This window comes from Haliotis rubra, unplaced genomic scaffold (assembly GCF_003918875.1).
Source record: "Haliotis rubra isolate DU_JTF1 unplaced genomic scaffold, ASM391887v1 Scf73, whole genome shotgun sequence".
Taxonomy (NCBI): domain Eukaryota; kingdom Metazoa; phylum Mollusca; class Gastropoda; order Lepetellida; family Haliotidae; genus Haliotis; species Haliotis rubra.
Genome location: NW_025767446.1, coordinates 546,890 through 567,499, shown reverse-complemented (window position 1 = coordinate 567,499; position 20,610 = coordinate 546,890). Strand labels below are relative to the sequence as shown.

At 36.1% G+C, this 20,610-nt stretch overlaps 1 protein-coding gene across 1 annotated transcript in view; it reads left to right on the top strand.

Annotated features, from left to right (window-relative positions):
* Positions 1-19,183, top strand: part of LOC124259587 — a 52,264-nt gene extending 33,081 nt beyond the window's left edge. Inside the window, exons 4-11 of the mRNA XM_046693742.1 lie at positions 5,773-5,905; positions 7,005-7,025; positions 9,344-9,458; positions 11,674-11,739; positions 13,138-13,218; positions 14,364-14,417; positions 16,543-16,575; positions 18,995-19,183. Coding sequence (XP_046549698.1) covers positions 5,773-5,905; positions 7,005-7,025; positions 9,344-9,458; positions 11,674-11,739; positions 13,138-13,218; positions 14,364-14,417; positions 16,543-16,575; positions 18,995-19,183 — 692 coding nt within the window. The remainder of the gene's footprint in view (positions 1-5,772; positions 5,906-7,004; positions 7,026-9,343; positions 9,459-11,673; positions 11,740-13,137; positions 13,219-14,363; positions 14,418-16,542; positions 16,576-18,994) is intronic.
* The last annotated feature ends 1,427 nt before the right edge of the window (positions 19,184-20,610 follow it).

Below are 20,610 nucleotides of genomic sequence, written 5' to 3'. Positions count from 1 at the left end.
TCACTCACTCACTCACTCACTCACTCACTCACTCACTCACTCTCACTCACTCACTCACTCACTCACTCACTCACTCACTCACTCACTCACTCACTCACTCACTCACTCACTCACTCACTCACTCACTCACTCACTCACTCCACTGTTCTTTATTAAAACAAATAAAATTCTTCTGAAATGTTGCCAATAACTGCAGGCGCTGTGCAGTCTCAGGTACAGAGGCATAACAACCAAAAATAATGCACAAATGGCAAAGTTTGTAAAATAAGTTTTAAATCACAGTACACTGACTGTCAGATTGATCTTGAAAACTTTCCTGACTCATTTATCTATCCTACAATCAATCATACTATTCATGTGCTAAGCCAATTTGTTAATTTTGGCATCAAAATGCAATAAATACGCAGGTGAGGTCACCTGTCATTTGATTACCTTTTACATACTGTTTTCACTCCATGAATTAATCAATGGGTAACGGTTGCCATGACAAGTAATTTTGTGATGAATAAATGTTACTGTGGAAAAAGCCTTGTTGTTATCATCATGTTAGTTGCGACATCACGTTACGTTGCCTCTTTTAGAAGCTAAGTAAATACATAAACCAACAGCAACGACACATTCTTTATATAAACTGAATAAATGAAGGACATTTGAAATATTTTTCAAATCTATCACAAATGATTGTATGTTAAGTAAATATATTTTCCTGGTTTCATATAATTCAGTATTTCTATTTATTTTTTCTAAACTGTTTTTGTGATGCTTGAGGGTTCACCAGGTGCATCATTTATCATACACAATAATTGATTCCTGAAAAGAAAACATACCCCAAATGTTTAAAAAAGCCATTCGTGGAATATCCAAATATTTTTGACACAAAGTCTCATCTTGTCACGTAGGGCATGTTTTCTTTGCCATTCAAACATTAATTGCATGCAAAATTGAAACCTGAACTACAAAATAAACAATGAACGAGGATACATTGATTTATTGGCATGAAAATTGTTTCTGTTCTGTCAATAATCCAATAAGTTTCCAAACAGGAATAAAATCTGAAGACCTTGACAGTGCTTTTACAAGAATTGTTTGTTTGGCCTCTCCAAGATGGCTGATGTACACCAACACAAAAGAAGTAACTGAAGGACATTTATTGTTATTGCTGTGTTCCCTCCCACGACGGGAAATAAAATTCAGCAAGGGAACATTGATGATGGTCAATCAATCGGACTTTGTTAATTGCTTGGATACTATTGTCCAGAAGATAAACTTTATTGCTCTGGTACATTAACATAAACGGTGGGGAAGCAAGTGTGACCAGTGGCACAATGGCGTCAGTTGCTAACTAACAGCTAACACATCTACCTATAGAACACTTACATTAGTCTCGCACTATTACCTGGCTGTCTTCTCTCCTGGGAAAGGTTGCATGGGTTGGTCTGGTTGTCCAGTCCATTATTAACGAGAATAATGTCTGTTAAATCAAGCATTTAATTCTGCATCTCCACACTGCTCCAACCATAGACGTTTGTTGTCAGGGTCAGTTTGACATAGGTAAAATTACATTTCAAACTTACATGCTGTTTTTCACATTAAAAACACTTGTTTCTTCTCAAAGGAAACTGAAAGGTATAAAGGGCTGAGCAAAACAGTTATGTACCGTACCAAAAATTGAACATTTTCTGGATATTTTTTGTAGTAAAAAATGAGCACAAAATTTCATGAAAATATCCCCCACATATTCGTGTTCCCTAACGTTTTTTCGTTAAGTATAATATATACCCTGCCATTATAAGCATCCATTGACCAGTCTCCAAATCAACCTGAGGATATTCTGCGCTTTCCCTCCCCTAATGTAAAATGGCTGGTCTGGGAGTAATACTGGTTTCTTTCCACAAGAGCAGTATACAAGAGTGATATAATTGCTTTTAACTATTTTCCAATAAGTTTGAGCTTCATCAAGTTTTGTACTAAGTGAATTCGCTGCAGTAAATTCTCATATGTAACTCATATTTGGTTCTAGAAAGTACCCCTGGGTACTTATTATTACAAATACTGTACGTATATTATATATTACAAGTGCCAGGATTGTATTGTACGTATATTATATATTACAAGTGCCAGGATTGTATTGTACGTATATTATATATTACAAGTGCCAGGATTGTATTGTACGTATATTATATATTACAAGTGCCAGGATTGTATTGTACGTATATTATATATTACAAGTGTCACCTGCGAGGATTGTGTTTGATATTGACAGACTGAATGGTCTTGTATGCCATGACCCTGAAGATCAAGGGGTGTATACGTACATTCAGCACGACAATATTGTACACTCAAGTAGTGAAACATTTTACATTGTGAGTCTGGTTGTTACATGTCTTATTCATCCTGATTATATATGTGTGACACTTGACTGCCTTTCCACTTAGATTTGGGTAACATGAGTGCAAACAGTTTCAGTATGAGCAATAAATGTTGTAATGATATCCAAATAGGCCAGTCTCAGACTTGAATATCAGAAAATGGACAATCAGATCTAGATCTATTAATGTGGAAAGATATAAAAATTCACTAGTATCATACACTGAGTGAGTGAGTTTAGTTTTATGCCGCGTTTAGCAATATTCCAGCAATATCACAGCAGGGGATGCCAGAAATGGGCTTCACACATCGTACCCATGTGGGGAATCAAACCTGTGTCTTACGGCGTGACGAGCGAACGCTTTAACCACTAGGCTACCCCACCGCCCCTGTATTGTACAGCTGTCTATGTCAGATTTATGTAGGTGTGTTACTTGATGCCTGATATAACAGCTGGACTTCTGCTCATTCCTTAATGTGCATTGCTGTCTGATTGGTTCACATTAATATGTAATTCTAAGGGTGCCTACTACCTTTCAGTATGTCAGTTGCCAACATCTGTTAAGTGATATTTCAGATGCCATTGTAAGTGCAGTACGGTGGATGCCATGCAATATTTACCAGCAGGGGCTACTCAGCTGTGAAGTGAGTGAGTGAGTGTGTAGGTGAGTGAGTGAGTATGTAGATTAGTGAATGTGTAGGTGAGTGAGTGAGTGATTAGGTGAGTGAGTGAATATGTAGATTAGTGATGTGTGTAGGTGAGTGAGTATGTAGGTGAGTGAGTGGAGGTTGTGAGTGAGTGAGTAGGTGACTGAATGAGTGTGTAGGTGGAGTGTAGGTGAGTGAGTGAGAGGTGAGTGTGTAGGTGAGTGAGTGTGTAGGTGAGTGAGTGAGCATGTAGATTAGTGTGAGTGAGTGAGTTTTATGAGTGAGCGTGTACACTGAGTGAGTGAGTGTGTAGGTGAGTGAGGAGTGAGTTCTCATGTTGTGACATAAGTCAAAGACAAAGAATGATTAATCTGATGACTAAAGGTCGGGGCACACTACTTTTCTACAATTAGGCAAAAACTTAAATCGATAGATATGATCAAATGCATGAAATTTTGTTCTGTAATGATTAAAACATAATGTGAAGTGATGATTTGGACTGAACAAATATTCAGCAGGCTGATGGTGTTAGTGAGTTTTACACCGCTTTTAGCAATATTCCAGCAATATTACACCGTGAACACCAAATGAGCTTCATGCATTGATTCCCACATGGGTATAGTGTGTGAAGCTCATTTCTGGTGTTGCCCGCCCTGATATTGCTGGAATATTGCTAAAAGTGGAGTAAAACTGATGATACTCACTCACTCACTCACTCATGCTGATGGAATGGGTTTCAAGACAATATGATTCTTAAAAAGAAAACAAATTATACTAAATACATTATAATGAACAGATTTCCAGTTTGTGAAATTAAATACCATTCCAATATTAGTTTACAACATTAAAAGACCAGAATGTCAAATGCTTGTCATTCGTAGTAGAACTGAAGGCGAGGCATTTAAAGATCAATCATACCTGCTCATTTAAATTTATTCTCAGCATCCCCAACACAATGCTAATTCATAAATTATGTATCTTATTGATCAGTGATATGAATATATATCAGCCAATATCTCCAGGTTAATTGAGACAAAACTTGACAACAGGGTTAAGATCTTTAGACCCAATAATTCCTCAACACGCTGGACAAAGTACACTAATACTGTGATATACTATACGAGAAATAACATAGGTGGTGCATTAGGATTTCATGGTTGAATGGTTGAATATTATACCCACCAGATCAGTTGTAATCAACCTGGCATGTACAGGTTGACCTCTACAACGATGATTGTTGTTGGAAACCAGACTGTCATTGTCTCACTGTGACATTGTGAATGGGAGCACTGGGACTTACAAACACAGAGAGCTTCCGTGTGGGGGATATTTCAGCCTGATACCATGCCGCCAGGTACAGATAGTGCTGTTTGTAGTATGTAATTCTACACTAATTGTTGGTACCTGGCCAGGTGAAGGAGGGTATTACGGTATATTTCTTTGGCATGTTTTTGAATGACTTTTAAGTTGTTGGAACCAGATTTAAGGTAAGGTTACGAGAGTGTGATGTTATTTGGTCATGTAAGATATACATCTTAAGTGGATTTTTTTGTGTCTTTATGATAATATGTTCTTCCACAATGTTCATGGTCTTCTTTCATACACAACAAAGAATCTTTAGTTTCTACTTTCAAATTTCTACTGTCAAGACAGAAACTTCAAAATTAGAGTGATTAAGCAACAGTTACTTTTTCTGCAGAATATATACCGGTACTCATGCCAATAATGGTTGTCACCCCCTTCAATTTTTTATTTTGGAGAGGGTGTGTGGGGTGGGTGTGGGGGTTAGGATGGGGTTGCTTTTGGGGAGGGGGGTGACAACCATTATTGGCATGAGTATATATTGCTTCTGTCAAGGCATGATAGATCAGCCATAGAAGTAATGAAACAGTCAGATATTCTTTAACCTCTTTTGATTGGTATACTTATGAATTGCAGTTTGTTTATTATCCAGTGTTTAAAAAAGTTTTAAAGAAGTGCTTTATCAAGACTTAGACCTCTGTATGTATGATCTAAGTCTGGTTCAGCTGTTTAAATACCACTAATTATCTGCCAGCACAATAATTATTATGAGTATATCAATCTATCAGATAAAGATTTTCTAAAATAATTGTTTCTGTTTCACACAGAGAGAATGAAAAAAAGTGCCTGTTAGTTTGGAGTTATTTAATTTTTACTGATTTATATAAAGCAGGCATTAGTTCAGACTACAGCATCTCACCTCCCCTTTGATTCTGTCTGTAAATGCAGTAATATTCAAAGCTACATAATACTTAATTCACCATACCTCACTTCACACTCAGTTTCTCGTTGTCAGACTTCAAGTCTAGATTTCTTCAGAAATTTGATTCTCCTTTTCTTCAATATATTAGATATTTGAATAAATTAGACATGTGGAATTTCCTTGTTTCATTGCGTCTTTTCAGTCACAAGAAATGAAATGGTTTAGTGTTTCAGTCACTGGTGATGTTCCGTTGTTTTTTTTCACTTTGTTCTGTTTTTGTCACTGGTGATGTTCTGTTATTTGTCACTGGTGATGTTCTGTTATTTGTCACTAGTGATGTTCTGTTGTTATTTGTCACTAGTGATGTTCTGTTGTTATTTGTCACTGGTGATAATATATATACTTTGTGTTGTTAATCAAAAGTGATTATATTTTTTGTGTTAGCAGGAATTTGTATTCATTAAAACTGCTAACTTGAAATTTGTCCCTGAATGTCCAATGAATATGTCTACTTGTGCTCTTTCCATGTACAGTAAAGCCACGTCTGTACGAGGGTAACCGAGGCGTACAGTACGGCAGTCAACACTTACACACGCCCCCACCGGCTCCACAGCGAACATATATACCTCCTTCTGTGAGGGCGGTACCATTTGGAGAGAATAAAACGTAAGTACATATTTCTCACCCTTGCATGTTATCTTCTGTGAGTGACACATATTGACAGCATTTATTACAAATTTAGTTCCTGAGTGAGTGAGTTTGGTTCAGTGCCACACTGTTTTATTTTTATCAATGGTGCCACCTTGGTGTGGGAGGAGACTCCAGAGAGATGGAAGTCTTTGAGGTTTACCGCTTTGGTGAAACCCATGAGTGTGGACAAATCTAGAAATATAATTGAGACAAACTAGGATTTGAGCTCACAGTCATAGGTTCCTGGCATGCCAAGGGGATGTAACTCTGCACAATGTATTCTGGCACCTTAGACAACAAGGCCATCCATTTTCCCACGTTTGTTGTTTAACGCCACACAGAGTACTATTCCAGAAGACTGGTCCAGAAGACCCAGTGATTGTCTCAGATACACCTGTTTAATATTTGACAGTTATTTCATAATAGGAAACTTAAACTAGTTATCATTCTGATATAAATTGCCATTTTACATGTCTTAATGTTATGGACAGTATTTCAAATTACATGTCTCACATGTGAAAAATGGTGCCAAGATGAACATGTCTTTGAATAGCTTATCTGTACTGAGCGTCAAATTTGGTAATTGATGTTTGATTTTTCCATGTTCAGAAACTATTTTCCAAAAATATTAACAAGAAAGGTTTGCATTAATGCCTTTGCTCCCTGAAGTAACTTGTAAAGACATGTAAAAGGGAACAAACATCCTTCACGCATAGTGGCAAAAACATTCAAATTTTTACTGAAAAATATTATTAATATTGACAGCAATTACTACAAAGGTCAGACCTATTTAACTTCTTGTTATATAGCCCCCCAAAAGAATTCCAAAATAAAAAATAAAAAACAGATGTGCTTGAAAATCAATATGCTGACTTCTTTTGGCAAGTAATTCTTTTGAAGAATATTTTCAAGAAAACTAAACCATTCCTTTCATCTCTTCCCAAATAGATGACATTTTAAAAAATTACGTAGGTATTGCCTTGTAAAAAGTATAAGATTCATTTTTGTCCTGATTTATGCACCAAGTTGCATCCATTGTCTAACACAGTGTGTTGTTTTCTACACTTACACACAGGGAGTGGCAGCTAAACCCTAGGTAAAAATATACCCATGTTTGTTTGTCTCCCACCTCTGTTGCTTCCAGCCACAAGTCCTGTTTATGTACACAAAATCACATCTTCATTCTTGCAACCTATCCATTCATATTTGTTTTAATTGGGAAAATATTTTAATATGGGGATTATTCTTGGTTGCAATGAACTGGTACTGTTAGAACGATTAAGACAGTATAAAAAGTCATTTGATTATTTTATGTCTTGGTTTCAGTGTAACTGCCTTTTGAAGTTTTATTTTTTTATAAAGTTTTTAATTTTTATATGCACTAAGAAATATTTTAATTTTTATTTGTTCCTTGAAATGTGTTATGGCACATTATCTTTACATGAAAATGATCGGATGAAATTATGCAGCTGCAGCAAATAACAGAAGATGTTTTGAATTAATACTTACAACACAGTCAACCTATATATTTTTGTTTTCATTTGATTAAACACTGATATAGTGCATACTGATGCATAGATTCAATCATTTAATGGGACTGGGTTTTAGAAACACATACTAGAATAGTCTCATCATCATCTTAATTCTGCTTCTGAGACACTCCATTACTGCTGGAAGCACCTTAACACAAGTTTATGTTTTGTTCACATTGCATGGCATTGCATGTCTTCTTGCATACATTTTGTTCATTTTGTTCTTTAAATAGAACACAACATTTTTCATGCTTTATCCCCAAACCCTATTGATTTGCATATTTTCCAAATATTCACTGTTGCATCCATTGTTTTCTTTTACTTTCTGTATTTAATTTGTTTTTACATTATTTTTATATCATTGCATACCAGGTTTTGTATGATGTCATGTGATGTGAATATGTGACAGTCAACATTAAGTTTCTTTGTAATGGCAAAAAAGAGAGATAGTTCATCAACATTTTCTGAGGTTCAACTAGTTTACGTAAACCATTCCTCCCACCATGTGTGTTCCATTTTGATAAAAATCTTGGATAAAAAATAAATGCAATTCATGCTTTTATTCATAATTATTTAAGATAACTTAATTGATCAAACTTATTGTTTTGAGCAAATTTGCCATTGATAAATCTTGGAGTTTGTTTGCAACAAAGTTCCCATGATAATTCCATGGCAGAATTATACCCCATGCTTGTTTTAAAAGATGACAGAAGTATAGATCTGGATTTTTCAATTTTGTGCATGCCCTGTTGGAAGGAATGTTATCATACATCATGGTGAAGATCGTCATTCAAGATTTCAGTCACCAGTTTGTTTACTTACATTGATGGGGTTGGTGTTTAACGCCGCACTCAGCAATATCCCAGCTACATGGCGGTAGTCTATAAATAATTGAATCTGGACTAGACAATCCAGTGATCAGCAGCATGAGCATTGATCTATGCAACTGGGATGCGATGACATGTCAGCCAAGTCAGCAAGCCTGACCACCCGATCCCATTCAGCACCTTTTACAAGTATGGGTTGCTGAAGACCCAATTCTAACATGGATCTTCTTGGGTTTTGTTTGCTTACAGGTTATGGTGATATAATTCTAATATTGCTGACCATAGAATCACTCATCATTCACTCAATCACTTCCACTGCCATCTTTTAGTAGCTTCACAAATCAACATTTTAAAAAACCTGTTTAACATTAGAGAGTCCTTACTAATTGTTTCAGCTGCAGTTCATGATCAGGTGGAGGGTTTTGTGTGAGCCAGTTATTCAAATTATCCCATCCCTGTTTGTTTAATATCTATATATATGTTTGAAGTGTGTCAATAAGGCTTTTAAACAACCTTTTATAACTGAGAGATATTGACATACAGATCCTTTTGTTTTCCAGCCATTAAGTATCTAATGTATTTCCTGATAGTCAATAGTGCTTTTGATTATTGGGGGTGAATGGTACACATTGTTATTCTCTTTGTCTTTTGTACATTCAATTCATCAATGGCAAAATAATTTGCAAAATGATTTAAGCATCATTTTACTCCTTAATATATATGTCATAAATAAGATGGGTCGTAGTTAATTAATATGTACATATGGGGAACAGTCACTATTTGAAAATTGATGAATGAGAAATTATTACATGGTGTTATGTTAATTGCAGACCTTAAAATCATTATGTGTTGTTCTTATGTACTAAGTGTCATATGGTGCCGGAGAAAACAGATTCACAACCAGATAACTGTTTTCTTGATGGAGAAGATCCAGGCAGTAGATCACCTGAGTATGTGTGTCACAATTGGGACCTGGTGCAGTAAAACAGTGATGGTGTATGTGTGTTTTGTGTGTACATGTGTGTTGTCCTGAGTGTATAGATGTGTGTTGACAGGCAGGAGGAGATTGACAAACGCGTGTTCCTGCAGAAAGAGGTGGAGCAAGATATTCAGCGATACAAGGAAGAACAGGCTCGGAAAAAACATAGGGAAATGGATGAGAAGAAGAAGGTGAGATGGACAGACAGATGGGTTTATAGGCGACAGGTATACATACGGAGAGGTGATGGATGAAGGGATGATAGATGGATAAAGAGATATGGATGGATAGATTGGTTTCCAGATCGACAAATAGGTGAATAAAGAGATGATAGATGGGTTATGCACTGACAGATATATGGATGGAGAGGTGTTAGATGGATTATATATGGATTATATAGATAGAGATATGGATAGACATAGGATGGATTTATAGATGGGTTTGTAGATTATAGATAGGGATGAAGTGATAGGGATGGATGTGTTCATAGATGAAAGATAGGTCAAATGATGGATGCATGATGGAAATGTGGGTTTATAGATGGATACATAGGTTAGTTAGAGATGGGTGGATGGAAATGTGGGTTTATAGATGAATACATAGGTTAATGAGAGATGGGTGGATGGAAATGTGGGTTTATAGATGGATACATAGGTTAATGAGAGATGGGTGGATGGAAATGTGGGTTTATAGATGGATACATAGGTTAATGAGAGATGGGTGGATGGAAATGTGGGTTTATAGATTATAATGTTAGAGATGGGTGGATGGAAATGTGGGTTTATAGATGGATACATAGGTTAATGAGAGATGGGTGGATGGAAATGTGGGATGGTGGATGGAAATGTGGGTTTATAGATGGATACATAGGTTAATGAGAGATGGGTGGATGGATGGAAATGTGGGTTTATAGATGGATACATGGATGGGTGGATGGAAATGTGGGTTTATAGATGGATACATAGGTTAATGAGAGATGGGTGGATGGAAATGTGGGTTTATAGATGGATACATAGGTTAATGAGAGATGGGTGGATGGAAATGTGGGTTTATAGATGGATACATAGGTTAATGAGAGATGGGTGGATGGAAATGTGGGTTTATAGATGGATACATAGGTTAATGAAATGGGTGGATGGAAATCTGTGGATGGATGTGGGTTTAGGTAGTTAGAGATGGATGGAGGTACTGTGGATGGATAGATAGGTTGATGAGGTGGTAATGGACACTAATGAGGTAATCCACCATCCTGTTGGTTGCAGTAGGTAGTTGGAGGTGAGTGTTTTTACATTGATGAATAGCTGATGCGTATTTGTGTACATGTTATAGAGGTCAATATGTTATAAAACGATTATGGGTAGATGGATATATAGATTTACACCCCGGTAGGTACAGGTATATGGATTGAGGGATGGATGTTAATAAGGCTGCTAGTTGAATAAGCACATTTATATTGATGGAAGTCAGTGTGTCGATGATGTATATAGGATCAATAAATGGACAGTGAATAGAAGGATGTATGGATGAAGAATATAAACATGAAATATAATAAACAAAGGAAATAGCTATCATATATATGAGGTGACTGAATAGCTAATGAATATATGGTGTATTTATGTGTAAATTGACGGATGGTAGGCTCTGAGTAAATACATTGTAGACAAGGGAGTAGATGGATGAGTTAACTGATAAATAGATAGATGAATAAATATACTTATTGATAGATGGGTGAGTGAGTAGATAAGCGAATCGATGAAAGATTCAATAGACAAATGGATAGATATTTGAGTAAATAGACAAATGAATAGATGGATGTGTAAATGTATACATAAATAGAAAGATGAGTAATGAACATACTGATGTACGGTTGAATGAATAGATGAATGAGTTAACAAATGAATAGATAGATGAATAAATATATTTATTGATAGATGGGTGAGTGAATAGATAAATGAATCGATGAAAGATTCAATAGACAGATGAATAGATGGATGAGTAAGTAGAAAAATAAATAGATGCATGAATGAAAAAGTGAATGTATGGATGTGTGAATAGACCTGTGGATGTGTTAATGGATAGATGCGTTAATGGATAGATGTTGAATGATGAACACTTGATAAGTGCTTGTATGAACGGATAGTAGGATGAATAGATGGAAATAAATGGTTGATGTAAAAAGGTGAGTAAATGCTGATGTATGTCCAAGATGGAGTGTTTACTAAAGATGGTCCAACGTTGTTCTCTGTATGTAGTCTCACAGAATGTACACTGTATATAATCTCACTGTGATGTACTCTTATTTTCTGAATGTTCACTGAAAATTTGATACCTTGCAGTATGTTCACTGAATATAGTTTCACAGATTTTTCATTGCCTCACTCACGCTTATCGCTCACTTTCTTATAGGACTTGGACCGCCTAAGGAACAACTTCATGTTAGATGCACATAAATATGGTCATGGTGCTTCAAAGGTAAGCCTTAAAAACAACTTCATGTCAGACACACATAAATATGGCCATGGTGCTTTGAAGGTAAGCCTAATAAACCTCTTTCTGTTAGATGCACATAAATATGGCCATGGTGTTCAAAGGTAAGCCGTAAAAATGTCTTTATGTTAGACGCACATAAATGGTCAATGTACTTCTGAAGCATTAGTAGATAAAAGCAACTTATGCCAAAGGCACGTCGTGTGCACACACACACACACACACACACACACACACATTGCCATGGTGCTTCCAAGGTAAGCCTACATAATAATCTAATGCTAGATTCACAAGCAAAGAGCTTCCAAGATAAGCCTGAAGAACAACTCAAGGTAACAACTCTCAAGAAACTGAAGAACAATTATAATTGTTTAAGGACCAGCAAGAGTTATTCCCCATGATTGTGACTCTTATCAAGGTCGTCTGAGGTTGAACATTTGCAGCTATTAACAATGACAAGTAAGAATTATGCCCCATGACTGTGACTCTGTCAAGGCCTTGGATGTAGCAAATATGACTATTAACAACAATAGTGCCAACTCTTGATATATGAATGCATCAATATGCACGTTGTCATGCACTGCACATTATGGGATATATATTTGTATACCATAAGTATTCATAGGATACTTTAGGATTCATGTTTCATGAAAAAGGTTGTGAGCAATCAATATGTGTTTTATTTGATCCACTTTTTAAGTGACATACTTAGATAGTACAGAAGGTGTCGAGGTATAGAATTCTGAGATCAGTGTGCACCAGGCAGTGCAGTTTGGCTCTGGAGAGTTGTGTCCCTAGGCATTCCAGATGATCCTGTGATTATGGGTTTAAATCTCCCGTTAGTCCTGATGATGATTCAAGGTTTCTCATCTCCATATATGTGCATCAAAGATAAGACCATCCAAAATCTGCATCACACAGGGATTTCCTACCAGTCACACAGACTGACTGTACTGTACTGTCCAAAGTACAATTTGTCACTCGGACACAATTTATTAGTTAGTGGTTCGCCAAGTTTGACCCAAAATTGCAGGTTGATTTGTCATAAATACTAGTATATAAAAATTCACATTTCAAATATTCTATATTATATTTCCTCAAAATACTTTGTAGATATGAGAAAAAGTCGGGACAAGATGAATTTAGGAAAGAAAAAAGCTTTATAATAAAGTTTCAGCGGGATTTGTAGCGTGTTAAGTATTTGTTTGCAATAAGCAATTGTAGATGAGAGCTTTTAAAAAATGTTTGACATATTTCTGTTTTGTGAAGTAAAAAGTTATTTTTGTTGTTTATGTCACATTTTTTCTAGTTTACGTCATAAACCAAGTTTTTGATATATCCCTGTCCTTAATTGTGTATACTGATGTCTCAATGTTGATGCAGGGGGATGGCGATCACAAGAGGAGGAAATTCCAGGAGGAGGAGTTATCTCCCCGTGCAAACCCTCGCTACAGAGACCCAAAGGTCAGTAGCTTTGCCTGAACAATGCTGTCACATTGTCACATTGTAATGTGTAGATGAGAGAATATTCATGCAACATTACCCATGTGAAGATTGAAATTAGAATTGTGTTCAACAACTCTGATGCTTATCGTAATCGGTGATCAGACTGACTTGATAGATATATGCCTTTGTGTACTATGCAGTTGCTGATTGATGCTCATGATGTCAGTCACTGGATTGTTCTGTCCAGACTTGATCATAAGAATTTACTGGTCACACTCTTATAGCTGAAATATCCATTAAGATTGGGGTTAGAATTGGTCTTCAGCAGCCCATGCTTTTCATGAGGCGACTAACAGTATTAACTGGTGGTCAGGCCAATTTCGTAGATCAATACTCATGCTGTTGATCACTGGATTGTCTGGTTCAGACTCAATTATTTACAGACCACCGCCATATAGCTGGAATTTTGCTGAGTGCGGCGTTAAACAACAAACAAACAAATTATAGCTGAAATACTGCTGACTGCAGAGTTACCGAACCCAGAAAACACCACACAACACTGATATTCTGGGTCATTTTTTACAAACATACTGAATAATACCCAGTAATGAGTATTCATGATCCAGACTAATGATCTGAAAGAAAGTTTAACATCCAACTGAGGGAAATCAGTGGTACCTAATTCATGCCCAGTTTGATTGAATATATGATCAGGTAACTTACCACTGAAGGATTGGTCATTTCTCATGGGAGTTGCAAGGTGAATGGGATTGACATGTTTATTTTGTTTTCATCACAACTCCCCACCCTCCCCACAACTACATGATACCATTTTGCCCTTGCTCTATAACAACTGACCTGTCTCTCCATAGGGGATTTAATATTTAGCTGGTTAAGATCCTTGGTCCTAGATTTTTGAAGCTCTCCATAGAGATTTAAGCAATATGTTAGCTAAGTTGATCCTTGTTAGATATTGAAGCTCTCTTAAGCTACTTACGATCAAGTTAATGCTATTGTATGGCACTTACAATCATCTTAAAACTTAGAGAGCTTAACAAATCTAGGTCCTGTTTCATAAAATAATATTTAAGGATACCACATTTGATGAATGTGTACTAGCTCTGTTTAAAATTATATATATTTTTTTCTATATTCATATGTAGTATGGTAATCCTAACAGACAGCTAAAACAACCACTAGACCTGCCTGGAGAAGAGGTATTTAAGATTGTATCATGTCAACTGTGCACGTGATCTGTGACCTTGACCCTATCCTTTGACCTTGTATTAACGGGCACACTTTTGCTGATGTGGTGTGTCTTCCTCTTGTCTTTATTTAACAGTATTGAGCCTAGAGTGTATTTCTACCGAAAAAATCTTTGTGTGAAGAGTTCCTTTTTTGTGATGACCTGCATCTGTTCTTTTATTTCATTACTGATAATCTGTGGGTTAATTACTGATAATCAGTGGGTTCAGTATCAATAATCTGGGTTCATTACTGATAATATGTGGGTTCATTATCAATAATCTGTGGGTTCATTACCGATAATCTCTAGGTTCATCTGCAGTTCTTTTGCTTCAAATTTTGACACTCTGCTTCCATGTGTGAAAAACACCTTCATGATTATTCTTCATATGAGTCAGTGATATGAGTCATCTCTACAAAATGTTTCCACTGTTTGGGTGTCCTCAGATTATATCAGCGTTATGAGATGAAAGATCACATAGTAGGAAAGTTGGATAGGTTCATTTTCTTGTTTTAGGTGCAAGCCCAAAACAAATTTAGAGACATGAAAGAAAAATAGATATTTAAGTTGATTTGGAAATATTTGAAATTGGCCATAATTTGCCAACTTTCTGTAAATATTTGAGCAACATTTTTAGCAATTAATCTTGAATCAAACCCAGGGATTATATATTCATGATACTAAGTTGCTTGCTGCCTGTTGGAACTTTGACAAGAAGTAGTATAACAAAACAAGATAGAACATAGAAAAATCAAGTGCCTGGGGTAGATTGGTAATGCCTATATAAATAAATACCTGAAGTAATGTCATCTGTTTCCTTCTGTGGTAATTTCCTGCATGTTATTGAATATAATGATATCAAGTTCAGGTTATATACAGAGACACTTTCATCTGATCCTGACCCATCCAGTGCAAACCACATATATCATATTCTATGTAAGGGTAGCAGTTTATATCTCATATATACTAAACTGTGAATGAATACATCCAAGGATCCCAAGACCTGAGGTGAAGGATGACTGTATTCTGTAAACATGAACAGGGAAAAATGACCTCCATTTCAGTTGCTCAAGAAAGTTAATTAGGCTTTCTATTTCTGAAAATGAGATTGTTTTTTCAAGACCATACACCATGACATTACATTTTTTATTGACTTTGGTTTATTTTAACATGTAAGAATTGTTTTGAATAGTTTTTGGAATTAATTATTTTGGATTTCCTCAAAACTATTTTTGAATTGGGGAAGAGAGAAGACAATTCCATATGACTTAAACTAGTGTATACTTGTTTAGTGTGTTTGTATTATTAGAATGATTCCATTTTATGCATAGAAAATTCTGTGACCTTGACCTTGACCCTGACCTTTAACCTTTCCTTGTATTGGAAGGGCACACTTTTGTTGCAACCCTGCTTACTGCTGGTTTTGTGTGACCTTCACCTACACTCTTCACCCTTGCACAGCACTTACTACAAGCTGACAGACAAATCAAATAATTTCGTGAGCTAAAAATTTATTTCCTTGCCTGGGTCCCAATCAACACTTAAAGTCATAGCTCTGATAGGTGTAAATATAAATAACAACACCTTTCCACAGGAATGAACAATTTCTGCTGTAATATTAACATCATAAATTTAAAACATTGTGATTTCACTGCAAACGATTTTGAAAATGTTGGCATCTCTTTTTTTTGTAACAAACAATGTTGAAGACATTAGAATTGAGAGAAATTTTAAAAATTTCCCATCAGATTTTAATGAAATACACTCTAAAAAAAGATGAATGCCATTCTCACATCTTGCCAGTGAGACAAAAGCCCTGAGACACCATAGCATCCAGGTTTAAAATATATTAAACTATCATAAAACAACACATTTAAACTGCAGCAAATTGTTTTATTTTTTTATAATGGTAAGTTTAGAATCAAGGATATAAAGTTTTACAGGGACCCTTTCAGTGCTAGGGTCAGGGATTCCTGCAACAGAGCTCTGTGGAATTGGTTAACTTAGCATTAGAATCCAACCACTAAATATATTTGTTCCAAGGAGTAGTCTAAATGTTGCTTGTCCACTGATCAGATGAGTATTTTGTCTGACAGAAACCTATGGATCGCTGGACCTTGGAAGGGGAGGTACATCAGATGACTGTCACATGACTATCACATGACAGTCACATGACATAGGTTTCATTTCTGTCTGCAGTCTTCTGCGCACTGTTTTTTTCTCATAGCCTGCTTTATTACATATATTAGATTTCAATAATGATAACAATATTCTAATCCTTACTTTTCTTTTTGATCATGTTGATGACAGAGACAAACACGTTTTGGTATGAAATGTCAGATTGATAAGTTTACTTGTTTTGAAACCTGAAAGTAACAGCTAGTACACTGATATACCGAGTAACATTTAACATATACTTGTAAAAAAATGTAAAAAAATAATATCAAGAAAAATGTTCCATCTGTTTGTCAAGTAAATCTAAAACTGTGCAGATGCAAGGCTGTTGGTGTCATGCTCTCTGTTGCAGAGCTTGGTGTTTTGGGTTCTGGCTTTCTGCTTTTGTGTTCATTTTTAAAAAAACATCACACATCTGTATAGAAACTTGCGTATCATGTTCAGATAAGGGTTTCTAAACAGAGGCAAACATCTTTAAGTTTTAGTACTTTTTGCCATGTTTTTTAAAGCTCTGAATCAGTTTCTGAACGCTTTCTATACTGCCAACTAGACTGGGGTTGTACTTAGAAATCTTTGTGAAATAGGATCAACTCAAAAGGGACAGGTTTTGGAGCTTGAATGTCAGCTATGGTTCCTTTTCAGGAATTTGTTTTTAAGTATTAAACTGACTCAGTAACATTTCTTGTGAATGAATTATAGGCTAGTTCTTAAAATTTGATGCTCTGCATTTAATGATTAGTTTTTAAGATAAACTGAAATTGCGGTATATGCATTAAAATAGTGTATTCCTACTTACCATGTTAAACTTTAGTTATACTTTAAAAAATATGTTTATTTTAACTCACTGTATTAGCTACTCAGATGGGAAAATTCTGTCATCTTTGAAGTGTCTCTTCACTGTGTTTGATAATAATGTAATTTGTCGTACTAATATCTGGATGACATGATGACATTGTTATTCTGAAAACATCACAACTAATTATTTCTCCATCTTAAATAATCTTTCTTTTCTCATCTGTAAATGTTTGGTAATGTTTGTTTTGCCAGTTCTGTAAGCTGTGGAGGTCTTGCAGTATAGCGTTATGATTAAGCCCCAAGGGGGTCAACATCCGAATAGGTCCCTAGTATTCTGTGTTTGTAGGAAAAAGACAAATTTTGCTGATGTCAGGAATAGAATTTTGGTCTTCGAGAGGAGTTAAAGGTGGTATAGTAAATATTGCAGAAAAGATGATAACCATTGGACCAAGTTTGATGCCAATAGTTGTGCCTGTAAGTGCATGACTTGTTATCTTGACAGCATTGATCGGTGTTCCTACTAGTGGTGGTCCGATTAATTGAAATAATCGAAGATTGGTCCCAGTGACTAAACGACCAAGCAATCGATCATGTTTTCTCATAATCGAACACAAACAATTCTTGAACACTTATTTTCATTAACAGTATTTTCACTAGGTTGGTTTTGTCTGTTACATTTCATAAGCACTACAAGCTTGTTCCAAGTCATGATTGAATTTATCTTAAAGACTTTAAGAAATTTATGTTCCTCCATACTAGTCATCCTTTAAAGATGTGAAATTTTGTCAAAAAAACCCCAAAGAACTACATGTTTTTTTCCCTATTTTTGTGTGCATTAACACATTTCATAAATGACGCTAACTAATTATTTTCGATGATTGATCGGTTGTAATGAACCAATCATCAATTATGAGATTTTAACCAATTCCCAACACTAGTTCCTACTAGGGTGGAACCTCAGTGGTTGGAGCTTACTTCACAGTTGCTGTGATGTGTTTGAATTACAACCTCATTCCTTACTGGTGCTCTAATTTAGAACTCTGATTCACATTCTTCATAGACACCATTCCATACTGTGACAATAATTATCTTTGGTCTCTGAGTGGTACCTCTTCCTAACAACCTCTGTCTTTACAGTATATTGTCTGATTTGAAATACATATGTCCAAGGACCTTCTTTCAGTGAACATATCACACGTGTGTAATACAATATTTTTTCAAATTCAGTATAATTTGAATGTAATGTATATGATTTGAGGTATATTTGATCTAATAAAATTGATTTCATGCAATTTTGTACATGAATTTGATGTCAATGTTTTATGGTTTTAAGGCATAAAATCTTTTTCAACAGTTTATTGAGGGTTAATTCTGTCAATCTGACAGCATATTCTGCTTGAACAAATATTAACCTAGTGCATGCGTGAGTGCATCCATGTTATGCATTATCAGTATGCATCCTCAGTCCCAGTCTCTGCACTATGACTGTCACACGTGCATGTTTGAGTGCATTATAGGAGTAGCACAAACACTCTGTTCAGTGGTCCCATACATGGAAGTTTGTTGCGTGTTGTTCAGACCAAGCATCCAGACTTCTTCCTGAGCGAGCTGAGCAAGGAGCGTGCTGTGGAGCAGCCTGGCAACACGGACCACACCCTGCGGGGGGACGGCATCATCCGCTTCCAGGAGGAAGGTCGCAAGTCTATAGAGAACCGATTCGCTACAACAAGCCCCAGCAGGAGAAGGAGGAACTGCGGAGGGATCTAGGTACCAGTCTTCTTGCAGGAACTCTGGGACAGATGTACCATTAGTTTCAGAATGTTAGATCGTGGGTACAATGCAGCTGCTGCAGAATGGAGATAATGTATACAATGAATTACTTAAAGAATGACAAGCGAGCATATTTGCATTAATAATGATCAGGCATACAATGCATTACTTACAGAATGATGGTTGGGCATGCAAAGGATTACTGAGAGAATGATGATCAAGAATGCAATGCATTACTTAGAGAATGATCATTGAGCATGCAATGCTTTACTTACAGAATGACAAGCAAGCAAATGACAGATCAAAACATATGATTTCTTTCTTAAAAAATGCAGAAAGCTAAAACGAATCTTGAACGAATAAACTTCTAAAAATAATGTAATAATGAGCAGGTAACTATTAGGAGATAAACATCATGTGTTGGCCAATTTCGGGTGTTATTGTGTATTTGTAGCACGGGAATTTGGAACCGACAGCGTCAGCCGGAGGTTTCAAATGAAATATTCCTGTGCTTCAAATACTCAATAACACCCGGAAATTGGCCAACACATGATGTTTATCGACATTGTAAACACAAAAGTAAACCAAAAGGTCTACACACGTTTTTGTGTCTGCACTCATTGACATCGAGTACGGGTACAGCAGTGAAATGTCATCAGCCGGCCATTTTGGCTGTCTCCCATGGTACCATCTGGAACTGCTCACTTGTGACGTCGTTCAGACTTTACGTCACAATATGATTTGAATGACGTCATCACAGCTGACTACGTAACAATACAATGGTGTGAGCGATGTTTGAATGTATAAATACGCAGAGTTTCCGGGAATCGAATACCATTTGATCATGTTTTTCAACCAGTCAGATTAAAGAACACAGTGACTTTTGGTTTACAATGCATGTTATCCCAACTGTAGATTGCTCAATGAGTTATCAACCAAGTCTGCCTTTCATTTCAGTGATGTCCTTTTAATGTCTTTTTGTGATTGTGTCAACAACCAATCATGATAGTCATCGAATATAAGAGTTATGCACATATTTGACATTGAAACAGGTTGAGGATACTTTTGTTTCAGCTATCGAAACAAAAAGGTTCAAAGACATAGTACATGTATGTCAGATAAATGTACCTGGTAGTATTGTTTTCTTGCATTTATTGACCATAGTATCTGACTCTATGTATTATTTTCTCTCATTGTTCACATGACAATTAGACCCATGAAGATCGGGTTAGAATCGGTCTTCAGCAACCCATGATTGTCGTAAAAGACTAATAACGGGATTAGGTGATCAGACTCACTGACTTGGTTCACACAGTCATGTCATCGTATCCCAATTGCGTAATCAATGCTCATGATGTTGATCACTGGATTGTCTGGTTGAGACTTTATTATTTACAGAACGTCGCCATATAACTGGAATATTG